Raw genomic sequence first — 25,330 nt, 5'->3', positions numbered from 1 at the left:
CCGGTAGAATCTTCTAAAGACGGTAGACCTCTTCTGAAACCGGTAGACCTCTGCTAAAACCGGTAGCCATCTTCTTGGTGACGTATCCGGCACGTGACAGGGTGTCATGGCGGCGCCCATGCAGGCGTGACTGTCGTGGGTGAGAGGGCGATCGAGGCGACGCGGGGAGACGCCGCGATGCAGACGCAGCTGCCACGACGAGTGCCGCTCCTCATCTCCGTGCTCCCGGGCCTCGCGGGGTCATCACAGGGCCTCGTGGGAGCCCCTGGGTGCCTGGGCCCTTGCCGCCGCCTCCTCCTGCTGCCCACCGGCCTCGCCTCCTCCCGTGCAGGGGTCAGCTCCTGGGCCCGACTGCTCGCGCAGCCGCCACGGGCGGGGGCCAGCGGCGGGACCGCGACCCCTCGGGGTAAGGAGACACGGGGGGACAGGGAGACGAGGTGAGAGAGAGGGGTAGACAGGGGGAGACGGCGGGAGAGGGAAAGCACGGGGAGACAGAGGGAGACACGGGGGGTGGAGATTGGGGATACTGATGGAGGCACGGGGAGAGACGATAGAGGCGGGGAGTGAGAGAGACACGGGGAGCGAGAGAGACACGGGGAGTGAGAGAGACACGGGGAGAGAGAGACACGGGGAGTGAGAGAGACACGGGGAGAGAGAGACACGGGGAGTGAGAGAGACACGGGGAGAGAGAGACACGGGGAGAGAGAGACACGGGGAGTGAGAGAGACACGGGGAGAGAGAGACACGGGGAGAGAGAGACACGGGGAGAGAGACACGGGGAGAGAGAGAGACAGGGGGAGAGAGACACGGGGAGAGACTGGGAGTCACACGGGGAGACAGACACGAGGAGGGAGACAGACACGGGGAGAGAGACACGGGGAGACAGACACCATGAGAGAGACACGGGGAGAGAGACACGGGGAGACAGACACGGGGAGACAGACACGGGGAGACAGACACGGGGAGACAGACACGGGGAGACAGACACGAGGAGAGAGACACGAGGGGAGACGGACACGGGGAGATGGACACGGGGAGACGGACACGGGGAGACGGACACGGGGAGACGGACACGGGGAGACAGACACGGGGAGACAGACACGGGGAGACAGACACGGGGAGACAGACACGGGGAGACAGACACGGGGAGACAGACACGGGGAGACAGACACGGGGAGACAGACACGGGGAGACAGACACGGGGAGACAGACACGGGGAGACAGACACGGGGAGACAGACACGGGGAGACAGACACGGGGAGACAGACACGGGGAGACAGACACGGGGAGACAGACACGGGGAGACAGACACGGGGAGACAGACACGGGGAGACAGACACGGGGAGACAGACACGGGGAGACAGACACGGGGAGACAGACACGGGGAGACAGACACGGGGAGACAGACACGGGGAGACAGACACGGGGAGTGAGAGAGACACGGGGAGAAAGAGATACGGGCCTCGGGGAGTAGACAGCTAATGGAGCCCGGGGAGAGCCGTGTTCCCCGTCCCCCTGACCCTCACTCCGTGCCGCCGTTCTCTGTTCGCAGTGAACTGGGCCGCCCAGGCGAAGAGGCTCTACGGGCGCAAGCGACAGGCGGCGCCGCGAGTCGGTGAGTCCCGCACGCACCCAGCCGCAGCCACGAACGTGTCTCCTACACTGATGCGACTTCTAAACTAATGCAACTAAAGCGACTTCTAAACTAATGCGACTAAACAGGATAAACTGTCTAGAAGCGACTGGGTTACCGAGATCAGAGTAACGGTAATAACTGGACCACATCGATCAGTCTTTATTTTACAGATACTCGAGATTGTAGAAGATACAAATTATCCTCGTGTCTGGCATTGAAATGCAAGGGGACAGATGTTGTTACTGTGCCGACATAGTTTGGTGAGGCCATTCGATGGGATCTGGGCTCGCCAGATGGATTCGGTTTGATCTGTTTTTATTATTATTTTATTTTACCAGGTAAAGCCCCACTGAGCCAACGCAGCTCTTTTTTAGAAGCGATCTGGCCACAAGTGATAGCTCAACGAAGTGGCTTATCATCGCGTGGAAATTTATAGCAGCGAAATACTCTAAACGCGTTTTGTTGATTGTAAATGTGGAGGGAAAAACCAGAGAACCCGGAGAAAAATCCACGCAACCACGGGGAGAGAGAGAGACACGCAAGCTCCAAATGTATGATGCCGATTAATCAAGACGAGAGTAGTGGGGTTATCTCAGAATTCTCCCTTTACCCTGTCTCCCAAACCCCACCCCCTGCAGTGGCTACCAATCAGCTGGATGACTTTCCTCTGACCCCCCCCCCCCCCAGTGCCTACCAGTCAGCTGGATGACTTACCCCTGACCCCTCCCCCCCCAGTGCCTACCAGTCAGCTGGATGACTTACCCCTGACCCCCCCCCCCCAGTGCCTACCAGTCAGCTGGATGACTTACCCCTGACCCCTCCCCCCCCAGTGCCTACTAGTCAGCTGGATGACTTACCCCTGACCCCTCCCCCCCCAGTGCCTACTAGTCAGCTGGATGACTTACCCCTGACCCCCCCCCCCCCAGTGCCTACCAGTCAGCTGGATGACTTACCCCTGATTCCCCCCCCCCCAGTGCCTACCAGTCAGCTGGATGACTTACCCCTGACCCCCCCCCCCCCCGTGCCTACCAGTCAGCTGGATGACTTACCCCTGACCCCTCCCCCCCCAGTGCCTACTAGTCAGCTGGATGACTTACCTCTGACTCCCCCCCAGTGCCTACCAGTCAGCTGGATGACTTACCCTTGACCCCCCCGTCAGCTGGATGACTTACCCCTGATTCTCCCCCCCCCCCCCCCCCCGCAGTGGCTACCAGTCAGCTGGATGACTTACCCCCGACTGCCACCAAATACGGCTTTGAGGGCCTGAGTGAGCTACAGACGTGAGTGCCGCACCACTCCTCACCACCGCTCACCATCGCCCCTCACCCACGCATTCCGACCGTTCACACGCGAGTGGTGGCTGTCCCTGCAGATGCAGGAAGATACATCGAGTCTCTAGCAACCACTGTCATCACGGACCGGGGTTTCGTCCAATAGCAGAACTCCCTCGGTTGGGTGAGCGGCACTTTCCTGTTGCTGACTCTCTTTATCCTTCAGTTGATGACAAATGGCGGGTTCACTTCTCTAGGGTTCATGTAGGGTCAGGGTTTAGAGTTAGATATGAGGGTTAGAGATAAGGGTCAAGTTTTAGAGATAATTTTATGGTTAGAGATAAGGGTCAGGGTTTAGAGTTACTTATAAGGATTAGCGATAAGGGTCAGGGTTTAGAGTTACGTATTAGGATTAGTGATCAGGGTCAGGGTTGAGGGTTTAGCAGGATTAAGTGTTGGGATAAAGCTTTAGGGATAGGTTTTATGGTTAAGGATTACAGTGAAGGTTATGGTTTATGGTTAATTGCACGCACTCAGACCCCGCTGGAGGATCGGGTTTCTGTCCGCAGGGCCGACGAGTGCGTGCGGAGGCTGCTCTCGTTGGAGCTGGGGAGTCACGTGAGTCACAGTGCACTGGCAGATTTTATTTAACAACACGTGAAGGTGGTGCAGCGTCGCATGTACACTTCCTGCATCGTCCTCTTGTCTCGCGTGTGTACTGGCGTGCGTACTGGCATGTGTATTGGTGTGTGTACTGGTATATGCCGCCGTGCTATGCAGAGTGACAAGCTGAAACTCAAGAAGCAGCAGTACATCGCCCTGGTGCAGCGGAGCCCCGAGGATCGCAGCTCCACCGAGGTTCAGAGTGAGGACTCCACCTGCCGCTACATCCACCCGCACCTGGCCGAGTGGCCGTCCCACCGAGTCCACAGTCACAGCGCGCAGGGGAATCACGCAGCGGGGTCTACGATACAGCACACCGAGTCTACGATACAGTAGTCTCACAGCCCAACATCATTCACATATATGAACCAGTTCTGGGCCTCTTCTACATCAACTCAGCCTTAAACGAGCACCTGGTGCGGTGTGTAAACATCAGAACTGGGGAGACAAAAGTGCCCCTCGCTAACAGCACTTGCCCCAACAGTCTGTTTGAAGGCTACACAGCGGGGGATCTTTTGTCTTTGTTTCATCTGCAGTCGCAGTCCTAACGGCGAGGATCCGGAATTACAGCGAGCACCTGGTCCAGCACCCGAGGGTGAGTGCCAGGTTTGGTTCACCGAAGTGAGAACCCGCGAGGCCGGGAAGGGTCTGGCCACGTGCAGCCGACCTCGCCGCTCCGTCTCCTCGGTGGTCGTCCGCTCGGAAGCGTCGCCCTGGCGCCCAGGCCCGGGACGCACCGCAGGAACACACCACGCTCCACTCGTGTCTCCCAAATAGGATGAAGACTCGCCCGGCTTACTCGCTCACCCGCTCACCCACGTGTCTCCCATTTAAGATGAAACTTCAAGACTCGCCCACTTGCACGCTCGCTCACCCACTTGCGCCTCCAGAATAAGATGAAGCATTACAACTCGCCCGCTTACCTCCTTGCTCGTCCACTTGCTCGCTCACCCGCTCGCTCGCTCACCCACTCGTGTCTCTGTCTCCATGATAACATGAAGCTTCACGACTCACCAGCTCACCCACTCGCCCGCCCACCCACCCACTCGCTCGCTCACCCACTCGCTCGCTCACCCACTCGTCTCTGTCTCCATGATAACATGAAGCTTCACGACTCACCAGCTCACCCACTTGCCCGCCCACCCACCCACTCGCTCGCTCACCCACTCGCTCGCTCACCCACTCGTGTCTGTCTCGATGTTAACATGAAGCTTCACGACTCGCCAGCTCACCCACTTGCCCACCCACTCACCCGCCCACCCACTCACTCACCCGCCCACCCACTCACTCGCCCGCCCACCCACTCACTCGCCCGCCCACCGGTGTGTGCGTGCGCGTCTCCAGGACAAGACCAACAAGCGCTACATGCTCATGGCGTCCGACAGACGCAAGAAGCTTCTCAAGTACCTGCGGCGGACGCGCTACGACCGCTTCGAGCACACGTGCACGGCGCTCAACATCTCGTTCCAGCTGCCGCCGGCGTACCACCGGCGCGCCTCGCGCCGCTGGGTCGCCAAGAAAGCGCTCGTCGTGAGGGTGAGGAGGGCCGACCGCCGCGGCACTATTCACGCCGACTCATCAGGATCTTTATCGAAACCAGAATCTCGATGCGGGAGAAATCCGATGACATGAAGCTCAAATTTCGATTTAAAGCTTTCGTGACTGCAGGGATTCATCTTCTTGGTTCTTTCGGTAAAGTCACGTAGAAGGGAAGTGATAAAATAATAAAAACAAAACATAATAAAATAATTCACACGACGTTTCGGCCACAACGCAAGCAGCCGTCTTCCCTTCTACGTGACTTTACCGAAAGAACCAAGAAGACATGAAGCTCCTTTGTCATGTAAATGTCCCGTAGTTTCACTCCAACTGTCGCCACCTGTACGGGGATAGAGCGTTGCCCCCCCCCCCACCCCCGCACGTGCTGTGGGTTCTCTCCGGCTGCACCCGGTTTCCTCCAACGTGCGTAATAAACGCTCGTCAATTGACTGAGAACATCTGAACGCGTAGAGGACCGCAGAGCGGGAGCGATTGTTGGTGCCAGCTGACCACCCGGCTTGCTGCCTTCCAGCTCGACTCGTTGCGTGTACGGACTCTGCGACGCTTGCCAGTTGCTCAGAGCGACGCGACTTCACTCAAAAGAATTTATTAGTTTCGGATCTTTACAATTAGCGCAGTTGGCTACGTACGGCGCGAAAGAAATTCAACACATATATATGCAATGGACAGGGCCGATCTGTTCACGCTTTCAGAGTGAATTTAATTGAACCGATGTGCCCTCGCACACGTGTCGTCGCCCTCACACGCGTGTTGCCGACGTGTCGTCGCCCTCACACGTGTGTTGCCGACGTGTCGTCACCCTCACACGCGTGTTGCCGACATGTCACCCTCACACACGTACGTACGAGGGTGACGACACACGTGTCGACGAACGCAACGCCTGCCGTTTCACGACTCGCGTGATTCCCCCCCCTACCCCCCGCAGGTTCGTCAGCTTGTTAACGAGCGGCGCTACCGGGCCCGCCAGGAGGCCCGCGCACAGGCGGCACAGGCGGCGCAGGCGGCGCAGGCGGAGCAGGCGGCTCCCCCGTGTGAAGGGAGCGGCTGAGAGCTCGGCTGCCGGTGCTCACACGTCCCGGTGTCCCCACTCTCGTCTCACGCGCTCCCCTCTCGTCGCGTCTGTCCTTAAGAGACCCAGAGACCCACAGACTCAGAGACCCACAGACTCACGTAGAGACCCACAGACTCACGTAGAGACCCACAGACTCACGTAGAGACCCACAGACTCACACAGAGACCCACAGACTCACACAGAGACCCACAGACTCACGTAGAGACCCACAGACTCACACAGAGACCCACAGACTCACACAGAGACCGACAGACTCACACAGAGACCCACAGACTCGCGCAGAGACCCACAGACTCACGTAGACACCCAGACTCACGTAGAGACCCACAGACTCGCGTAGAGACCCACAGACTCACGTAGAGACTCCCTCCCCCGTCTGTGTGCGTCTCGTCTCCCGTGGCGTCTCGTCTCCCGGGGCGTCTCGTCTCTCGCGGCTTGTCCCGTGGCATTGCGCAATAAAATAATTGCTCGATTCTTCCCGTTCGACTCGAGTGGCTATGTCGCGCCCTGCTGCTGCTGCTGCTGCAGGGATGTCCGGCGTTGGAGTTCCAAGTTCCAAGTCCCCGGAACGCTTGGGGGGGGGGGGGGGGGTGGCGGGGGTTGGCGGCAGCCTTCAGCCAGCAGTGGATTGACCGTGGCCGATGATGATGGCACCGGGGAATGTGCATTTGTCAGTTGGCGATCGTCACAGGCAGTGCGGGTTTACCGTGAGCAACCATCGCAAGTCGGTGCCTGTGGAGAGCAGGTGTGGCCACTGTGGGCGGGGGTGGTTGTGGCGAGCGATGAGTGAGCTGGAGAGAGCGTGCAGCTTCGAGAGAGAGGCTCACTGACACCGTGACACGAGAGGGAGCTGTGGGCAAGAGACAGATGAGAGAGATCGGAGATGAACAAGCGATGATGTCCGAAGGTGAGAGATGCACGAGAGAGGAGAGCTGTGGGCAAGAGATCGGAGACTCGCGGGATGGAGACGCGCAGTGGATGTTAGCGAGTTGAGAGGAGGCGCAAGCGACAGTCGCGTGCGCTCGTGTGTTGCGGCAGTCGTGACGCCAAATCCGTTTCGCGCCCATCGGGAACCGGAGTTGACGAACCCCAGCAGTGTCGCCGCAACCTCGAGGTCATCGCCACGCAAAGCGCGAGGCCGACCCGGTGACCCTGTGACCCCGGTGACCCCGTCGACTCCCGGCACGATCAGAGCTGCACGACGCGCTTGAGCTGCGAGCGCCCGGCCTGCACCGTGGCCATCGCCTCCACCGCCTGCCCCAGGCCCTCCGCACCGTGCACCAGCGGCCTGCCGCACGGAGACGGAGCGAGCGTGGTTACAGCGTGGTGTGCGTGGTGACTGTGTGGTGTGGGTTACATGGTGTGTGTGTGTGTGGTTACACTTTGTGGTGTGCGTGGTGACTGTGTGGTGTGGGTTACGTGGTGTGTGTGTGGTTACACTTTGTGGTGTGCGTGGAGGCACACTGATGTGGTGACTGACACTCGTGCCCTATCAGCCAGGGGGTGAAGCACACCCGATTGTGCACGTGGTCAAACTGCCCGGGACCCATAGGCCAGAGGGGCCGGGGCTCTGGGCTAGGGCCCCATTTCATTCCATGGACCAGAGCCCATGGCAACCATGCGGTGACACGGACACCCAGAGACCCGCAGACCCGCATAGAGACCAGTAGGCTCACAAAGTGGCCTGTAGGCTCACACTGAGACCCGTAGGCTCACAGTTGGGGTTAGTGTCGTGCGCCGTGCGGGTCACCTGAACACGCCAGCCGAGAGCTTCTCCATGACGTCGCGCAAGACGTCTGAGCCGGCGTGTTAAGGATGCTTCCGCTGCCCCTGCGTGCACGGGGGGGGGGGGGCACTGCCGCCTGTGCCCGGCTCTTGTCACGCCTCGGAAGCTAAGCAGGGCTTAGCCCGCCGGGTCCGGTGGGCTGCTTCTGTGGGGGGCTACGTTGTCAGCAGAGGGCAGTGCAGCTGAATCCGTGGTTGTATTCTCCCCACCACCAACCCGACTGGCCAGCACGGTGAAGTATGGTCATTTAGCGGCCCCTATAACCCCTGCACGGCGTGGGGGAGCAGGCCCACGTTCAGCGGCACACGGCAGGGCGAGCGGCCCCGTGCTGCGGGCGTGGTGGTGCGGTGCTGTGGGTGTGGTGCGGTGGTGCGGTGCTGTGGCCCCGGTGCTGCGGTGGCGGTGTATTTGCCGCGTGAAGGATACGCAGGTGCCGGCCCCGGCGAGTGGGGGAGAGGCTCCACAGCTCCTCGTTGAGGAAGCGCACGCTGGCGCCCTTCAGCTGCAGCAGGGCGCAGTCGGGGGGGTCCAGCTGCCGAGAGAGAGAGAGAGCGCCTTGCGTGACGGGCGCGGGGACACGCGAGGAGCCACAAGCGAGGGGACACGCGGCCCCACGCGGCCCCACGCGTACTCCCCCCCCCCCCCCACCACGCGCTTATAAACGGCGGCCTGCAAACGTCGCGCGTCCGAGCCACGCTAATTGAGGAGGCTCCACTGCGGTCCATGAGGGCGGAGGAGCGGCTTTACCTGCAGCTGCTCGTGGGTGGTGACCCACTGGCCGGCGACGGCGAGGGCGCTGATCAGCTCGTGCTTGCGCGGCGAGCCGGACGCGGGCGGAGCCCCCCCGGTGCTGCTCCCTCGCGCTGGCGCCGGGGGCGTTAGCAGCGAGAAACAAACACAATTGGGGGCAGCGTGGATAGTGCAGCGTGGATAGTACAGCGTGGAATGTGCAGTGAGTCGTCGAGAGCAACGCCCCTCTCCACCGTAGGATGCTTTGTGTCGATCATCTCTACGAGAGTGACCGTGACCCCGCGCCGCACGCGCACGGACGGACGCTCGGTGCAGACACGATAACGAGGGGCGCCACGGTGGCCATGAGATGTTGAATACCTCGCCTGGTATGCAGGAAGTCGTGGGTTCGATCCCGACCCTGACGCCTGCTGCTGTATATTTGGAGTCTGCGTCTCTCTCTCCATGGTCACTTGCATTTTTCTCCGGCTCTTCCGGGTTTTTCCCTTCACATTTAGACTCAACGAGCACTTAGATTGTTTGGCTGCTATACATTCCCACGTGATGAGCCACTTCGTTCCATCTATCATTTGTGGCCAGGTCGCTGATGAAAAAGCTGCAGATCTCGGTGGGCTTTACATGTGTCATGACACTAGAGCCTGCATGCGGTGTGAGTGGACTAGTGGCCACGGGAGGTAATGACAGAGGAGTCAGCCTGCAGTGCGAGTGAACTAATGGCCACGGGAGGTAATGACAGAGGAGTCAGCCTGCAGTGTGAGTGGACTGGTGGCCACGGGAGGTAATGACAGGGGTATCAGCTGTGAGTACGAAGGGACTGGTGGCTACGGGAGGTAATGACAGGGGTATCAGCTGTGAGTACGAAGGGACTGGTGGCTACGGGAATGATCGAGAAGGGAGCGTGGTCAGGTGACGGAAGAGGACGGTGGAGTCTGCCGGTGGAGCGAGCGTCCAGAGTCAGCGAGAAGGTTCGAGAAGGGGGGCGTGGCCTCGGTCGGTATAAAAGGGGGAGATGCGCGGGAGACTCGGGGCTGTTGCAGTGGGGGCGTACGCCTGATGTCAAGTGAACGCGTCTTCAATAAAGTGCCATCTCAAGAGAAGTGTGTCAAGTCGTCGTCACACGAGTCGTCGTTACACAAGTCGTCGTCACGTGAGTCGTCCTTACCTCCAGCGTCCACCACGAGGTCGACTCCGAGCCCCCCCGTCTCCTCCAGGCAGCTCGCCACGAGGTCGCAGCCTCGCTCGCCCAGCTCCACCACGCGCGCTGCACACACGGCAACGCCAGCGCATCCCTCTGTGTGTATGCCGCTTTGTGTGTGCGTGTACACCAAGTGTGTGTGTACAGGGTGTGTGTGTACAGGGTGTGTGTACACCAGGTGTGTGTGTGTGTACAGGGTGTGTGTGTGTGCGTGTACCCCAGGTGTGTGTGTGTGCATCAGGCGTGTGTGTGTGTGTATAAAGGGGCGTGTGCTGTATGTACACCTGTGTGTGTGTACACAGGAGTGGTGTGTGTGCTGTGTGTACACAGGCGTGGTGTGTGTGCTGTGTGTACACAGGCGTGGTGTGTGTGCTGTGTGTACACAGGCGTGCTGTGTGTGCTGTGTGTGCTGTGTGTACACAGGCGTGCTGTGTGTGTGCTGTGTGTACACAGGCGTGCTGTGTGTGCTGTGTGTGCTGTGTGTACACAGGCGTGGTGTGTGTGCTGTGTGTACACAGGCGTGCTGTGTGTGCTGTGTGTACACAGGCGTGCTGTGTGTGCTGTGTGTACACAGGCGTGCTGTGTGTGCTGTGTGTGCTGTGTGTGTGCTGTGTGTACACAGGCGTGGTGTGTGTGCTGTGTGTACACAGGCGTGCTGTGTGTGCTGTGTGTGCTGTGTGTACACAGGCGTGCTGTGTGTGCTGTGTGTGCTGTGTGTGTGCTGTGTGTAACAGGCGTGGTGTCTGTGCTATGTGTACACAGTCGTGGTGTGTGTGCTGTGTAACAGGCGTGCTGTGTGTGCTGTGTGTGCTGTGTGTGCTGTGTGTATACAGGTGTGGTGTGTGTGCTGTGTGTACACAGGCGTGGTGTGTGTGCTGTGTGTGCTGTGTGTGTGCTGTGTGTACACAGGCGTGGTGTGTGTGCTGTGTGTGCTGTGTGTGTGCTGTGTGTAACAGGCGTGGTGTCTGCTGCGCTGTGTCCGCTGGGCCCGTGCCCCCTCACCAGATTGTGGCCGCAGTTGCTCCAGGGCCTCCCTGTCCGCCCCGGGGCCCACGGCCGCCACCACCCTTGCCCCACGGTGCCGAGCCAACTGGCAGATCGCCACGCCCACCGACTGCACACCGGCAACAACACAGAGCAGCAGGCTGCTGCTGCTGCTGGTGGTGCCGGTGGTGCTGCTGGTGGTGCTGCTGGTGGTGCTGCTGGTGGTGCTGCTGGTGGTGGTGGTGCTGCTGGTGCTGCTGGTGGTGCTGCTGCTGGTGCTGGTGGTGGTGCTGGTGGTGCTGCTGGTGGTGGTGGTAGTGCTGCTGGTGGTGCTGCTGGTGGTGCTGGTGGTAGTGCTGGTGGTGCTGGTGGTGCTGGTGGTGCTGGTGGTGGTGCTGGTGGTGCTGGTGGTGGTGCTGGTGGTGCTGGATGTGCTGCTGCTGCCAGGAAAGGTACCGGGCAGAGATGATCTCCCAAGCGAAATGCTGAGGGAGGGTGGCGTTTGTGCACAGACTGCCCTATATGACATCATAACAACAGTCTGGACCGCTGGACGGGTACCGCAGGATTGGAAGGATGCCCTGGTGGTTCCCCTCTTTAAGAAGGGGGACCGCACAGACTGTAACAACTACAGGGGCATCTCACTCCTCAGTGTGCCGGGAAAGATCCTGGCAAGGATTATTCAACATCGCCTTGCTAGGCACACTGAGGAGAGGCTTGCGGAACCCGAATGCGGTTTCAGGAAAGGGCGGCCCTGCACAGATGCCATATTTTCTGTCCGTCTGCTACAGCAGAGGTGTAGGGAATTCCAATAAGACCTACATCTCTGCTTTATTGACCTGGTCAAGGCCTATGATACCATCAGTAGGCCTGGGCTCTGGGTTGTTCTTCGTGCTTTCGGAGTCCCTGACCCTCTGCTCACGATCATTAAGGACCTTCATGATGGTGAATGGGCCCGGGTAAAACTACATGGCCGGGAGTCAGAGCCATTCCCTGTACACCTTGGGGTGCGACAGGGATGTCCTCTGGCTCCCACATTATTTTACATCTATTTCGACTGCTAGTTCGTGAAGCCTTCAATAGCTGTACCGGGGGAATTTCCATTTGGTACAGATATAATGGGAGGCTGATCGACGCCCGGGTGCGATCAAGGGATGGCTCCCTATTGGTCAACCACGTTATGTATGCCGATGATTTGGTAATAGCTGCTCATTCAGAAGAGGAGTTGGAGATGCTGCTGCTGAGACTGGAGCGTGCCACTAAGAGGTGGGGCCTTACCATCAGCCCCACCAAAACTAAGCACCTGCCTGGGTATTTTGTACCATTGGACACTCCACCCCCACAACTCCCAATCGGTGATGGGGAAGTTGTGGAGAGAGTGGAGAGTTTCCCATACCTGGGCAGTGTGCTTATGACCGGCTCCAGTTTATCAGCAGAGGTCTCACTCCGAATCAGTCGAGCGGCAATATCTTTTCATCGGTTGCGTAACGCTGTGTGGAAGCTACCTGGTCTGTCGCTCCGCACGAAGCTTCAGGTCTTCTCGGCCACGGTCATTCCCTCCCTTCTCTACGCTTGCGAAACGTGGACCCCCCTAATGGAGCATCTTCGCCGGTTGGAAACATTTAGGCTGGCCTGCCTACGATCCATCCTGGGTTTAACCAGGCTGGATTGTGTGAGGAGCTCACAAATCCTTGAAAGATCTTGGCAAAGTCCCATCGGTGAGCTCCTCCGGCAGGCAAGGCTGCGTTGGCTGGGTCATGTAGCCCGCATGCCCAGCCACCGCATGCCCAAACAGCTTTTGTTCGGCCGGATCGAGGGGGCTAAACGGGCGCGGCACGGGCTGGAGAAGAGATGGAGTGATGTGGTACAGGAGGACGTGGAGCTGAGTGGACTTGCCGATGACTGGTACCAGCGGTGTCAAGATCGGCCTCAGTGGAGGAGGCTCGTGAAGGACGCTACTGGGCAGTTGGAGGCAGTCGCCCTCCAACAACAACGGAAGGCGGAGGAGCGACGCTCACAACAACGAGCGGAGCGCCGGGTGGCTAAAGCACAGCAAGTTGGTACAGTAGGGGGCACAGGTGGTGCATCAGCCAGTCATCTCGGTCATCTCGGTCAGTCGACCCGTGGCACCTGGGTCTGCCCCGTGACCTTCTGTCAGCGGGCGTTCGACACTTCACGTGGCCTCAAGGTGCACTTGGCCTGGCACAAGCGTCGTGGTGACGTCACCGCCACTTAGTGGCGAATGGCGGTTGTTGTTGTGTGCATGTGTGCGTGCGTGTGTGCGTGTGTGTGCGCGTGTGTGCGTGTGCGTGCGTGTGTGCGTGTGTGTGCGCGTGCGTGTGTGCGTGTGCGCGTGTGTGTGTGTGCGTGCGTGTGTGCGTGCGTGTGCGCGTGCGAGGCTCTCACGGTCGCCGCGTCCGTCACGAGCACGGCCGCTCCGGCTGCGGCGAGGCCTTGCAGCGCCGCCGTGGCCACCATGCCGTCACGCACGCACGCAGCCGCCTGCACGCAGCCCACGCCGCTCGGCCTCAACACTGGGGGGCGGGGGGGGGGAGGGCGTCACTGCGGAGTCGATGCGCCGTTTCGTGAAGGCGCAGCCCCGCAATCGTTTGCTGGCGCCGCCCGCTGGCGACAAGGGAATTCCACCAGGTGAGGCCCAATGAGCTATGTAGCTCTTCTTTCAGAAGCGACCTGGCCACAAGTGACAGCTCAACGAAGCGGCTCATCATCACGTGGAAATGTACAGCAGCCAAATACTCGTGTAACTCGTGATGTTGCTTTTAAATGTGAGGGGAGAAAAACCGGAGGACCCGGAGAAAAATCCACGCGACCACGGGGAGAGAGACACGCAAACTCCAAATATACAGCAGCAGGCGTCAGGGTCGGGATCGAACCCACGACCTCCTGCAGACCAGGCGAGGTAGTTAACATCTCCTAGCCACTGTGATGATGATGAGAGAGAGACACGCAAACTCCAAATATACAGCAGCCGGCGTCAGGGTTGGTATCGAACCCACGACCTCCAGACCAGGCGAGGTAGTTAACATCTCCTAGCCACCGTGATGATGATGAGAGAGAGACGCAAACTCCAAATATACAGCAGCAGGCGTCAGGGTTGGTATCGAACCCACGACCTCCTGTAGACCAGGCGAGGTAGTTAACATCTCATAGCCACCGTGATGATGATGAGAGAGAAACACGCAACTACAAATATACAGCAGCAGCAGGCGTCAGGGTCGGTATCGAACCCACGACCTCCTGTGTACCAGGCGAGGTAGTTAACATCTCCTAGCCACTGTGATGATGATGAGAGAGAGACAACGCAAACTCCAAATATACAACAGCATTCGTCAGGGTTGGTATCGAACCCACGACCTCCTGTACACCAGGCGAGGTAGTTAACATCTCACAGCCACCGTGATGATGAGAGAGAGACACGCAAACTCCAAATATACAGCAGCAGCAGGCGTCAGGGTTGGTATTGAACCCACGACCTCCTGCATACCAGGCGAGCTAGTTAACATCTCCTAGCCACTGTGATGATGATGAGAGAGAGACACGCAAACTCCAAATATACAGCAGCAGCAGGCGTCAGGGTTGGTATCGAACCCACGACCTCCTGCGTACCAGGCGAGGTTGTTAACATTCTCACCCAGGCAGTGCTCGTGCACGGTGACGCGGGGAGACAGGCCGGACTCCGCGCTTTCAAGCGGCAGGATTCCTGTAACGGCAGTGACGTCAGCGCGCGTGCGCTTCCGAGCCAAGTGAGGTGCGAGAGTGCGCACGCGCTCTGCACTGCGGCAGTGTAGCGGGTAGCGTACCGCACGATAAACCCGACGGCCCAGAGTTCGATTTCCGTTCATGGGCAACATCGGTGGCAAATACCTGAACTGATCCTCGCGTCCCATTATTCGACTTAAATGAGGCCTTGGTGCGGTGTATAAACACCAGTACTGGGAAGACAAAGTGGGGCCACGCATGGTGCTGTATTGTGTGTGTGCGTGTGAGTACGTGAGTGTGCGAGCACGTGTGCAAGTGAGTATGCGAGCGAGTGTGCAAGTGTGTGTGTTTGTGCGAGTATGCGAATGCGCGTGTGTGAGTGAGCGAGTGTGTGTACGAGCGTGTGAACAAGCGAGTGTGTGTGAGCGAGTGTGTGTGTGTGAGCGAGTGTGTGTGTGTGAGCGTATTTGAGCATGTGAGCGAGCGAGTGTGTGCCAGCATGTGTACGAGCGAGTGTGTGTGTGAGCGTATTTGAGTATGTGAGCGAGCGAGTGTGTATGAGCGAGTGTGTGTGTGTGTGTGAGTGAGCGAGTGTGTGTGTATGAGCGAGTGTGTGTGAGTGTGAGCGTGTGAGTGAGCGAGCGCGCGAGAGGTATCGAGCCAGGGACTCCTTACCCACGACTTCATCGCCGGGCTTGAAGAACGTCACCAGCGCTCCGACTGTAAACACAACCACGACAACGAGCACAACGTGCGGCGTCACCACGCGAACAATCCCCGCGAACCCCCCACCGCCACCGCCCACCACGCTGGGACTGCCAACGCAGCAATCACAATCGGTGAACCAGAATTAGTCGACTGGGATCAGTCTTCTTATCGGCATGGCAGATGTCGTTGAAGTGGCTGATGAGCCAGATAATTGCGCGCGGAGTAGCGGAGTGGTGCCCCATCGCTGCGATGCTGCCTCCTCCTTCATATTCGTCAGTTTTTAACTTCCAATTTACGCATCAAAGAATTCCGCGTCCGCCACTGGCACGGTTTGGAGTGGCACAGTGACGGCAAAAGCCTCACGCGGCCCTCCCTGTCGAGCGAGAAATCACGACCGACCGAGGCCAGCGACAACCCGGCGACGGGACACCGATCGGCGATCTCCCCGCAATCAGCGAACCGGGATCAGGGGAGCGGTGAGCCGCGATCGGTAATCATCGAACCGCGACCGGTGAGCTGCGATGCGTGAGCTGCGATCCACACCGGCGGCCACCGTCCCCGCCACCTCCCGCCCCACGGGCTGCGGGGACTGCTGCATCTTGAGTCGCGCAAGGAGCTGCAGGAGACAGCGGAGACAGCGGGGACAGCGGGGACAGCGGAGACAGCGGGGACAGCGGGGACAGCGGAGACAGCGGGGACAGCGGAGACAGCGGGGACAGCGGGGACAGCGGGGACAGCGGGGACAGCGGAGACAGCGGGGACAGCGGAGACAGCGGAGACAGCGGGGACAGCGGGGACAGCGGAGACAGCGGGGACAGCGGAGACAGCGGGGACAGCGGGGACAGCGGGGACAGCGGGGACAGCGGAGACAGCGGGGACAGCGGAGACAGCGGGGACAGCGGGGACAGCGGAGACAGCGGGGACAGCGGAGACAGCGGGGACAGCGGAGACAGCGGGGACAGCGGGGACAGCGGGGACAGCGGGGACAGCGGGGACAGCGGAGACAGCGGGGACAGCGGAGACAGCGGGGACAGCGGAGACAGCGGAGACAGCGGGGACAGCGGAGACAGCGGGGACAGCGGAGACAGCGGGGACAGCGGAGACAGCGGAGACAGCGGGGACAGCGGAGACAGCGGAGACAGCGGAGACAGCGGGGACAGCGGAGACAGCGGGGACAGCGGGGACAGCGGGGAAGCGGGGACAGCGGGGACAGCGGGGACAGCGGGGACAGCGGAGACAGCGGAGACAGCGGAGACAGCGGGGACAGCGGAGACAGCGGGGACAGTGGGGACAGCGTCAGGCTCGGCATTGCCTGATGCGATGGAGGATGGGGTTGGCACATCACAGGAGGATGTTGAACTTCTTTTGCACTCTACTGAGCCAACCGGGCTCAAAGGAGGTGCGGGGGAAGGACAACAAACCAAACACAAAGTACTTCTCAAGAAATTAGTTTTCAATCAAGATGATTAAAAAGTGCATATATCCCGTGGCTTCTTAATATCGGAAGAGCGTTCCAGACGGCCACAGAAGCGCATCTGAAACCGCGCGATGCGGTGACCACCGTCAATCGGTATTGCGTGATGCGATGCGGTGACCACCGTCAGGCTCGGCATTGCATGATGCGATGCATTGACCACCGTCAATCGGCATTGCGTGATGCGATGCAGTGACCACCGTCAATCGGCATTGCGTGATGCGATGCGGTGACCACCGTCAATCGGTATTGCGTGATGCGATGCATTGACCACCGTCAATCGGTATTGCCTGATGCGATGCATTGACCACCGTCAATCGGTATTGCGTGATGCGATGCGGTGACCACCGTCAATCGGCATTGCGTGATGCGATGCATTGACCACCGTCAATCGGCATTGCGTGATGCGATGCATTGACCACCGTCAATCGGTATTGCCTGATGCGATGCATTGACCACCGTCAATCGGCATTGCGTGATGCGATGCATTGACCACCGTCAATCGGCATTGCGTGATGCGATGCAGTGACCACCGTCAATCGGCATTGCGTGATGCGATGCGGTGACCACCGTCAATCGGCATTGCCTGATGCGATGCGGTGACCACCGTCAATCGGCATTGCCTGATGCGATGCGGTGACCACCGTCAATCGGCATTGCCTGATGCGATGTGGTGACCACCGTCAATCGGCATTGCGTGATGCGATGCGGTGACCACCGTCAATCGGCATTGCCTGATGCGATGCGGTGACCACCGTCAATCGGCATTGCGTGATGCGATGCGGTGACCACCGTCAATCGGCATTGCGTGATGCGATGGAGGATGGGGTTGGCACCTCCGAGGCACAAAAAACTGGGACACGTCACAGGAGGATGTACAGTATGTTGAACTTCTTTTGCACTGTACTTAGCCAACCGGGCTCATCGGAAGTGTGGGGGAAGGACAACAAACTAAACACAAAACGTAAAACTGTAATAGCAATCACGTTCTAAAATTAAATCCGCACTAGAACTTGAGTGATTTGAAGAGGGTCGGTTTAAATGAGAGAGACGGCAGAGCCGAGATGCCTGGAGACGAAACTGGGTGGTGGTTCCAAGACTTTGGGGCAGCAGCTACGTTCAGTGCTTTTGATGCACGTTGTGTGCGAACTCTGGGAACTCTTTTTCACAGGCGTGATTTATTGTCATTAAAGAACCCAGACTACGGTGGGAATTTCAAAAGAAGGGAACAATTCTGGGAACTAATAACATTCAGACGCGCATCACAGATGTTTTTGGGGGATTGTCCCATGGTAGGAACAACGACAGGCTGGACAATTAGAGAGCAGGTCTACGGGCAGCAGCAGTAGCAGCAGCAGTAGCAGCAGCAGTAGCAGCAGCAGCGGCGGCAGCAGCGGCAGTAGCAGCGGCAGCAGCAGCAGCGGCAGCATCGGCAGCAGCAGCGGCAGCAGCAGCAGTAGCAGCAGCAGCAGTGGCAGCAGCAGTAGCAGCAGCGGCAGCAGCAGCAGCAGCGGCAGCAGCAGCAGTAGCAGCAGCAGTAGCAGCAGCAGTAGCAGCAGTAGCAGCAGCAGCGGCAGCAGCGGCAGCAGCCGTGTCGATGACGATCGCCCCGAAGTGAAAACGCCTTCTCATGTCCAAGGACGACGGCCCCAGCGATGGTCTCACCGCGCACGGCACGGGGCTGAGGCCGCACGCCTTCACGGCGACCACCACCGCGTGGGTGTCCACCTCTCGCGATCCGGGGGTCGACTTTCCCACCACCTCCTCCACCTCCTCCTCCGCCTGCTCCTTGCCGTGCAGGAAGAACTGCGGTCGATCGCCCGTGGCGTCCATGAAGAGGCCCCTCATGACGGGAGCCGTAGACGGGAGGAAGGAAGAAGGGCGGCCGACAGCCCCGTCCGGAGAGAGGAGGAGATGAAGACGACGACTTCTGGTGGAACGTGGGGGGAAGGGATGAGACGCGCCATGGGTGCGTAAGTCGACAAAGATCCCCCGTATCGCCTACAACAGACTTGGGCCACCGAGGTGGCTAGGAGATGTTAACTTCCTCGCCTGGTATGCAGGAGGTCGTGGGTTCCATCCCTAACCCTGACGCCTGCTGCTGTATATTTGGAGTCTGCGTCTCTCTCTCCATGGTCACTTGTATTTTTCTGCGGCTCCTCCGGGTTTTTCCTTCACATTTAGAATCAACGAGCACTTAGATTGTTTGGCTTATACTGGTAGGAACGAAGTGGACCAGACCACCAATAGATTAATGTGTCCGTCCGTCCGTCCGACTGTCCGTCCGTCCGTGTATCAACATCGCCCCCTACTGCAAACACTTGGCATGACCCTGTCCGACAAGATGGCCGCCCGCTCCCCCTGCGATCTGTGAATTAAACAAGATGGCCGTCGCTTCCGGTGCATCACGGCAAAACTTTAAACTTCGCTTCAAAATGACTTTACTGAAACGCAGCACGTTTATTTAAACAATTACTTTACTGAAACGCAGCACGTTTTTTTTAACACAGAGACAAGAAACATTTATTAACACAGAGACGAGATACATTTAATCGCCTTATTTGTGCACGAAAAGCACGGCGCGAGGCCTAGTGCGGCAGGCTTCGCGAGGCCTAGTGCGGCAGGCTTCGCGAGGCCTAGTGCAGAAGGTGGTGGTGGGGGGTGGTGGGGTGGTGGTGGTGGGGGGTGGTGGTGGGAGGGCTGGTGTTGAGGGTGGTGTTGGGGGGTCTTTAAATCTCACAGCGTTTCTTGTCAAAACAAACACTTTTAATTAAAGTTACACTAGAATACAGTAATTTTTTCTTTAACTCCTCTATACCCGGTCGATATCCCTGTACCGGTACTAAGTATTATTCCTACCAGCCCACCCCGCAGGGTCCTGTTATACATTCCCACGTGATAAGCCACTTCATTCCAGCTATCATTTGTCGCCAGGTCGCTGATGAAGAAGAGCTGCATAGCTCGGTGGGCTTTACATGTGCGAGTGGACTAGTGGCCACGGGAGGTAATGACATGGGGAGTCAGGATGCAGTGCGAGTGGACTAGTGGCCACGGGAGGTAATGACAGGGGGAGTCAGCCTGCAGTGCGAATGGACTGGTGGCCACGGGAGGTAATGACAGGGGAGTCAACCTGCAGTGCGAGTGGACTGGTGGCCACGGGAGGTAATGACAGGGGAGTCAGCCTGCAGTGCGAGTGGACTAGTGGCCACGGGAGGTAATGACAGGGGAGTCAGCCTGCAGTGTGAGTGGACTAGTGGTCACGGGAGGTAGTGACAGGGGAGTCAGCCTGCAGTGCGAGTGGACTAGTGGCCACGGGAGGTAATGACAGGGGAGTCAGCCTGCAGTGTGAGTGGACTAGTGGCCACGGGAGGTAGTGACAGGGGAGTCAGCCTGCAGTGCGAGTGGACTGGTGGCCACGGGATTTAATGACGGGGGAGTCAGCCTGCAGTGCGAGTGGACTGGTGGCCACGGGAGGTAATGACAGGGGAGTCAGCATGCAGTGCGAGTGGACTGGTGGCCACGGGAGGTAATGACAGGGGAGTCAGCCTGCAGTGCGAGTGGACTAGTGGCCACGGGAGGTAATGACAGGGGGAGTCAGCCTGCAGTGCGAATGGACTGGTGGCCACGGGAGGCAATGACAGGGGTATCAGCTGTGAGTACGAAGGGACTGGTGGCTACGGGAGTGATCGAGAAGGGAGCGTGGTCAGGTGACAGAAGAGGACAGGAGAGTCTGCCGGTTGGTACGTTCTGTCTCAGAAGCCAGGCCGCTTCTGAAAAAGTTATATAACTCAGTGGGCCTTACCTGGTAAAATAAAAAAGTGGTTAATAATCGGTAAGTGTTGTTAGCGAGTAAGACCTATGAATGATGGCATGGCACACGAGGGAGTGGGTGGCAAGCACCACGCCCGGCCGCTTTTGTTTCCCTAGTTCTGATGTTTACACACCGCACCAGGTGCTCGTTTAAAGCTGAGTTGACCTAGAGGAGACCCAGCACCGGTCCACTGAATTCGTCACCGATGTGACCGAGAGCGGGAAACGAACTGTAGTCACCAGGTTCGTAGCGCAGCGCTGCAAACACACGCACACACTACCACCACCATACACTACTCATCACCATGAGCCATGATCCATCCACCGCTGAATGAAGATCTGCCAAGCCACATCGCCATCACGGGTCACCATCCATGACCACAGCCACATTTGCCAACTGGCTGTGCGGGACCCAGGAGCCCTGGATTTGATTGCGAGCGACGTTCACAGCAACGAGCGGAGCGCCGGGTGGCTAAAACGCAGTGAGGTGGAACAGTGGGGAGCACAGGTGGTGCATCTGCCGTTCATCTCAGTCAACCCGTGTCACCTGGGTATGCCCCGTGACCTCCTCCTGCACCTAGCCTGGCACAGCAGTCAACCCATGTCACCTAGGGATGTCCCGTGACCTCCACCTGCACCTAGCCTGGCACAGCAGTCAACCCATGTCACCTGGGGATGTCCCGTGACATCCTCCTGCACCTAGCCTGGCACAGCAGTCAACCCATGTCGCCTGGATATGTCCCGTGACCTCCTCCTGCACCTAGCCTGGCACAGCAGTCAACCCATGGCACCTGGGAATGCCCCGTGACCTCCTCCTGCACCTAGCCTGGCACAGCAGTCAACCCATGGCACCTGGGTCTGTCCCGTGACCTCCTCCTGCACCTAGCCTGGCACAGCAGTCAACCCATGTCACCTGGATATGTCCCGTGACCTCCTCCTACACCTAGCCTGGCACAGCAGTCAACCCATGGCACCTGGGAATGCCCCGTGACCTCCTCCTGCACCTAGCCTGGCACAGCAGTCAACCCATGGCACCTGGGGATGTCCCGTGACCTCCTCCTGCACCTAGCCTGGCACAGCAGTCAACCCATGTCACCTGGGTATGCCCCGTGACCTCCTCCTGCACCTAGCCTGGCACAGCAGTCAACCCATGGCACCTGGGAATGCCCCGTGACCTCCTCCTGCACCTAGCCTGGCACAGCAGTCAACCCATGGCACCTGGGTCTGTCCCGTGACGTCCTCCTGCACCGAGCCTGGCACAGCAGTCAACCCATGTCATCTGGGCATGCCCCGTGACCTCCCCCTGCACCTAGCCTGGCACAGCAGTCAACCCATGTCACCTGGGTCTGTCCCGTGACCTCCTCCTGCACCTAGCCTGGTACAGCAGTCAACCCATGTCACCTGGGTCTGTCCCGTGACCTCCTCCTGCACCTAGCCTGGCACAGCAGTCAACCCATGTCACCTGGGTCTGTCCCGTGACCTCCTCCTGCACCTAGCCTGGCACAGCAGTCAACCCATGTCGCCTGGGTCTGTCCCGTGACCTCCTGCACCTAGCCTGGCACAGCAGTCAACCCGTGTCACCTGGGTATGCCCCGTGACCTCCTGCACCTAGCCTGGCACAGCAGTCAACCCGTGTCACCTGGGTATGCCCCGTGACCTCCTCCTGCACCTAGCCTGGCACAGCAGTCAACCCATGTCACCTGGGTCTGTCCCGTGACCTCCTCCTGCACCTAGCCTGGCACGGCAGTCAACCCATGTCACCTGGGTATGCCCCGTGACCTCCTCCTGCACCTAGCCTGGCACAGCAGTCAACCCATGTCACCTGGGTATGCCCCGTGACCTCCTCCTGCACCTAGCCTGGCACGGCAGTCAACCCATGTCACCTGGGTCTGTCCCGTGACCTCCTCCTGCACCTAGCCTGGCACAGCAGTCAACCCATGTCGCCTGGGTCTGTCCCGTGACCTCCTCCTGCACCTAGCCTGGCACAGCAGTCAACCCGTGTCGCCTGGGTCTGTCCCGTGACCTCCTCCTGCACCTAGCCTGGCACAGCAGTCAACCCATGTCACCTGGGGATGTCCCGTGACCTCCTCCTGCACCTAGCCTGGCACAGCAGTCAACCCATGTCACCTGGGTCTGTCCCGTGACTTCCTCCTGCACCTAGCCTGACACAGCAGTCAACCCATGTCACCTGGGTCTGTCCCGTGACCTCCTCCTGGACCTAGCCTGGCACAGCAGTCAACCCATGTCACCTGGGTCTGTCCCGTGACCTCCTCCTGCACCTAGCCTGGCACAGCAGTCAACCCATGTCACCTGGGTCTGTCCCGTGACCTCCCCCTGCACCTAGCCTGGCACAGCAGTCAACCCATGTCGCCTGGGTCTGTCCCGTGACCTCCTCCTGCACCTAGCCTGGCACAGCAGTCAACCCATGTCACCTGGGTCTGTCCCGTGACCTCCTCCTGCACCTAGCCTGGCACAGCAGTCAACCCATGTCACCTGGGTCTGTCCCGTGACCTCCCCCTGCACCTAGCCTGGCACAGCAGTCAACCCATGTCGCCTGGGTCTGTCCCGTGACCTCCTCCTGCACCTAGCCTGGCACAGCAGTCAACCCATGTCACCTGGGTCTGTCCCGTGACCTCCTCCTGCACCTAGCCTGGCACAGCAGTCAACCCATGTCACCTGGGGATGCCCCGTGACCTCCTCCTGCACCTAGCCTGGCACAGCAGTCAACCCATAGCACCTGGGTCTGTCCCGTGACCTCCTCCTGCACCTAGCCTGGCACAGCAGTCAACCCATGTCACCTGGGTCTGTCCCATGACCTCCTCCTGCACCTAGCCTGGCACAGCAGTCAACCCATGTCACCTGGGGATGTCCCGTGACCTCCTCCTGCACCTAGCCTGGCACAGCAGTCAACCCATGTCACCTGGGTCTGTCCCGTGACCTCCTCCTGCACCTAGCCTGGCACAGCAGTCAACCCATGTCGCCTGGGTCTGTCCCGTGACCTCCTCCTGCACCTAGCCTGGCACAGCAGTCAACCCATGTCACCTGGGGATGCCCCGTGACCTCCTCCTGCACCTAGCCTGGCACAGCAGTCAACCCATGTCACCTGGGTCTGTCCCGTGACCTCCTCCTGCACCTAGCCTGGCACAGCAGTCAACCCATGGCACCTGGGTCTGTCCCGTGACCTCCTCCTGCACCTAGCCTGGCACAGCAGTCAACCCATGTCACCTGCGTCTGTCCCGTGACCTCCTCCTGCACCTAGCCTGGCACAGCAGTCAACCCATGTCACCTGCGTCTGTCCCGTGACCTCCTCCTGCACCTAGCCTGGCACAGCAGTCAACCCATGTCACCTGGGTCTGTCCCGTGACCTCCTCCCGCCAGCAGGACGCAGCGATGCCCACGTGACGCGCCCTGCTCCGTGTGCACCCAACCTGGCACGGGTCACGTGGTGAGACGGCGACTCGGATCACGGGGTAAGTCGTAAAGCAGCGCCGTAAAGTGTCGTGAACAGCAAACCGAAGGGAGTGTCGTGAAGCCGTCATGTGTTTGTATGTCGTAAAGCTGGTCCATCGTCTGTCGTAAAGCTCGTACCCCGTATGTCGTAAAGCTCGGCCACCGTATGTCGTAAAGCTCGTACCCCGTATGTCGTAAAGTACGCCCCGTATGTCGTGAAGTGTCGTGAGGCGACTAGATACAGTGGGCCGTGCCGTAAAGCGTAGAGCGAACTCGGAAATGTTTTAATTTTTACTTTCAATACAAATGGAGTTTGAGTAAAACACGTTTCATTTACTGAAGGGCTCTGTCTGCTTCAATGGGCACTGTTAGTGTAACATTTCACGTGCCAATTAAACAAAAAAACGTGTTAATCAGAAAAAAAACATTGTGCAATTGTTCTTATCAGGCCCCATTGCGTAAACAAGTGCAGTCCACAACTCGTATTATATCCACTGTCTCTTTCCGCGCTGTGAAGAAGGGCCATTGCCCGAAACGTCGCCTTCTGTTGACTTTCGAGGCCACGCAGCGCAGCTGACAGGAGGCGCCGTAAAATGTTGGGCGTGCCGTAAAGCGAAGGGAGAGTGAGTGTCGTGAAGTGTCGTGAAGCGCTTGTCGTTTGTCTCCGCCCATTGGCCGAACCCCGCGCGCGCGTTGCGCGAGACGCAGACAGACAGAGACACAGTGAGACAGAGTGAGACACAGAGAGAGACACAGAGTGAGACAGAGACAGAGACACAGAGTGAGACAGAGACACAGACAGAGTGAGACACAGTGAGACACAGAGAGACGCAGAGACAGAGACACAGTGAGACAGAGTGAGACACAGAGAGAGACACAGAGAGACGCAGAGACACAGAGTGAGAGACAGACACAGAGTGAGACAGACACAGAGTGAGACAGACACAGAGTGAGACAGAGACACAGAGAGACACAGATACAGACACAGAGACGCAGAGACAGAGACACAGGGAGGCAGGGAGACAGAGAGACACAGTGAGACACAGAGACAGGGAGACACAGTGAGTGAGACAGATAGACAGAGACAGACAGAGACAGCGATAGACAGAGACACAGAGATACAGAGACAGACAGATACAGACAGAGACAGACAGGGAGCCACAGAGAATGAGACACAGACATATATAGAGAGACACAGACACTGGGACAGAGACAGAGAGACTGGGACAGAGAGATAGATAGGGAGACACA

General features: G+C 58.9%; 2 protein-coding genes across 5 annotated transcripts; one reads left to right on the top strand and one right to left on the bottom strand.

The window, feature by feature from the left end:
• Window positions 1-69: 69 nt before the first annotated feature.
• On the top strand, window positions 70-6,679 carry MRPS15 (mitochondrial ribosomal protein S15). The gene is made up of 8 exons (XM_061566961.1): window positions 70-406; window positions 1,553-1,615; window positions 2,841-2,916; window positions 3,477-3,525; window positions 3,688-3,772; window positions 4,107-4,165; window positions 4,915-5,106; window positions 6,056-6,679. The coding sequence occupies exons 1-8, from the start codon at window positions 178-180 to the stop codon at window positions 6,176-6,178; spliced, it is 876 nt and encodes a 291-aa protein (XP_061422945.1). The 5' UTR covers window positions 70-177; the 3' UTR covers window positions 6,179-6,679.
• CRYZL1 (crystallin zeta like 1) lies at window positions 6,649-24,452 on the bottom strand. Of its 4 annotated transcripts, XM_061566864.1 has the most exons (13): window positions 23,977-24,452; window positions 20,764-20,906; window positions 18,485-18,749; window positions 15,889-15,961; window positions 15,313-15,357; window positions 14,570-14,638; window positions 13,324-13,451; window positions 10,936-11,047; window positions 9,901-9,999; window positions 8,736-8,851; window positions 8,415-8,520; window positions 7,953-7,998; window positions 6,649-7,490 (listed from the first exon to the last, which is right to left on the bottom strand). In XM_061566864.1, exons 3-13 carry the CDS (start codon window positions 18,665-18,667, stop codon window positions 7,391-7,393), a joined length of 1,077 nt encoding a protein of 358 aa, XP_061422848.1. In that variant the 5' UTR covers window positions 18,668-18,749; window positions 20,764-20,906; window positions 23,977-24,452; the 3' UTR covers window positions 6,649-7,390. The 4 variants fall into 4 exon arrangements, with proteins under 4 accessions (XP_061422848.1, XP_061422837.1, XP_061422847.1 ...); XM_061566853.1 differs by lacking the exon at window positions 20,764-20,906; XM_061566863.1 differs by lacking the exon at window positions 20,764-20,906 and having other exon boundaries at window positions 18,485-18,746.
• Window positions 24,453-25,330: the final 878 nt, after the last annotated feature.

This window comes from Lethenteron reissneri, chromosome 5, assembly GCF_015708825.2.
Source record: "Lethenteron reissneri isolate LAM-NWPU_2019-01 chromosome 5, ASM1570882v1, whole genome shotgun sequence".
NCBI lineage: Eukaryota > Metazoa > Chordata > Hyperoartia > Petromyzontiformes > Petromyzontidae > Lethenteron > Lethenteron reissneri.
Note: the sequence above shows the minus strand (reverse complement) of the source record. Positions and strands in the feature narration are given on the sequence as shown.

Excerpts from the sequence above, each read along its gene's own strand:
- CRYZL1 (XM_061566864.1), bottom strand. The coding sequence starts at position 18,667 with ATGAGGGGCCTCTTCATGGACGCCACGGGCGATCGACCGCAGTTCTTC. Across the intron at positions 10,000-10,935 it reads GCAACTGCGGCCACAATCTG|CGCGCGTGGTGGAGCTGGGC; the intron begins GTGAGGGGGCAC and ends CCGTGTGTGCAG. Across the intron at positions 7,999-8,414 it reads TCGCCGGGGCCGGCACCTGC|ACGTCTTGCGCGACGTCATG; the intron begins GTATCCTTCACG and ends ACGCCGGCTCAG.
- MRPS15 (XM_061566961.1), top strand. The coding sequence starts at position 178 with ATGCAGACGCAGCTGCCACGACGAGTGCCGCTCCTCATCTCCGTGCTC. Across the intron at positions 2,917-3,476 it reads GGCCTGAGTGAGCTACAGAC|GGCCGACGAGTGCGTGCGGA; the intron begins GTGAGTGCCGCA and ends TTCTGTCCGCAG. Across the intron at positions 4,166-4,914 it reads ACCTGGTCCAGCACCCGAGG|GACAAGACCAACAAGCGCTA; the intron begins GTGAGTGCCAGG and ends GCGCGTCTCCAG.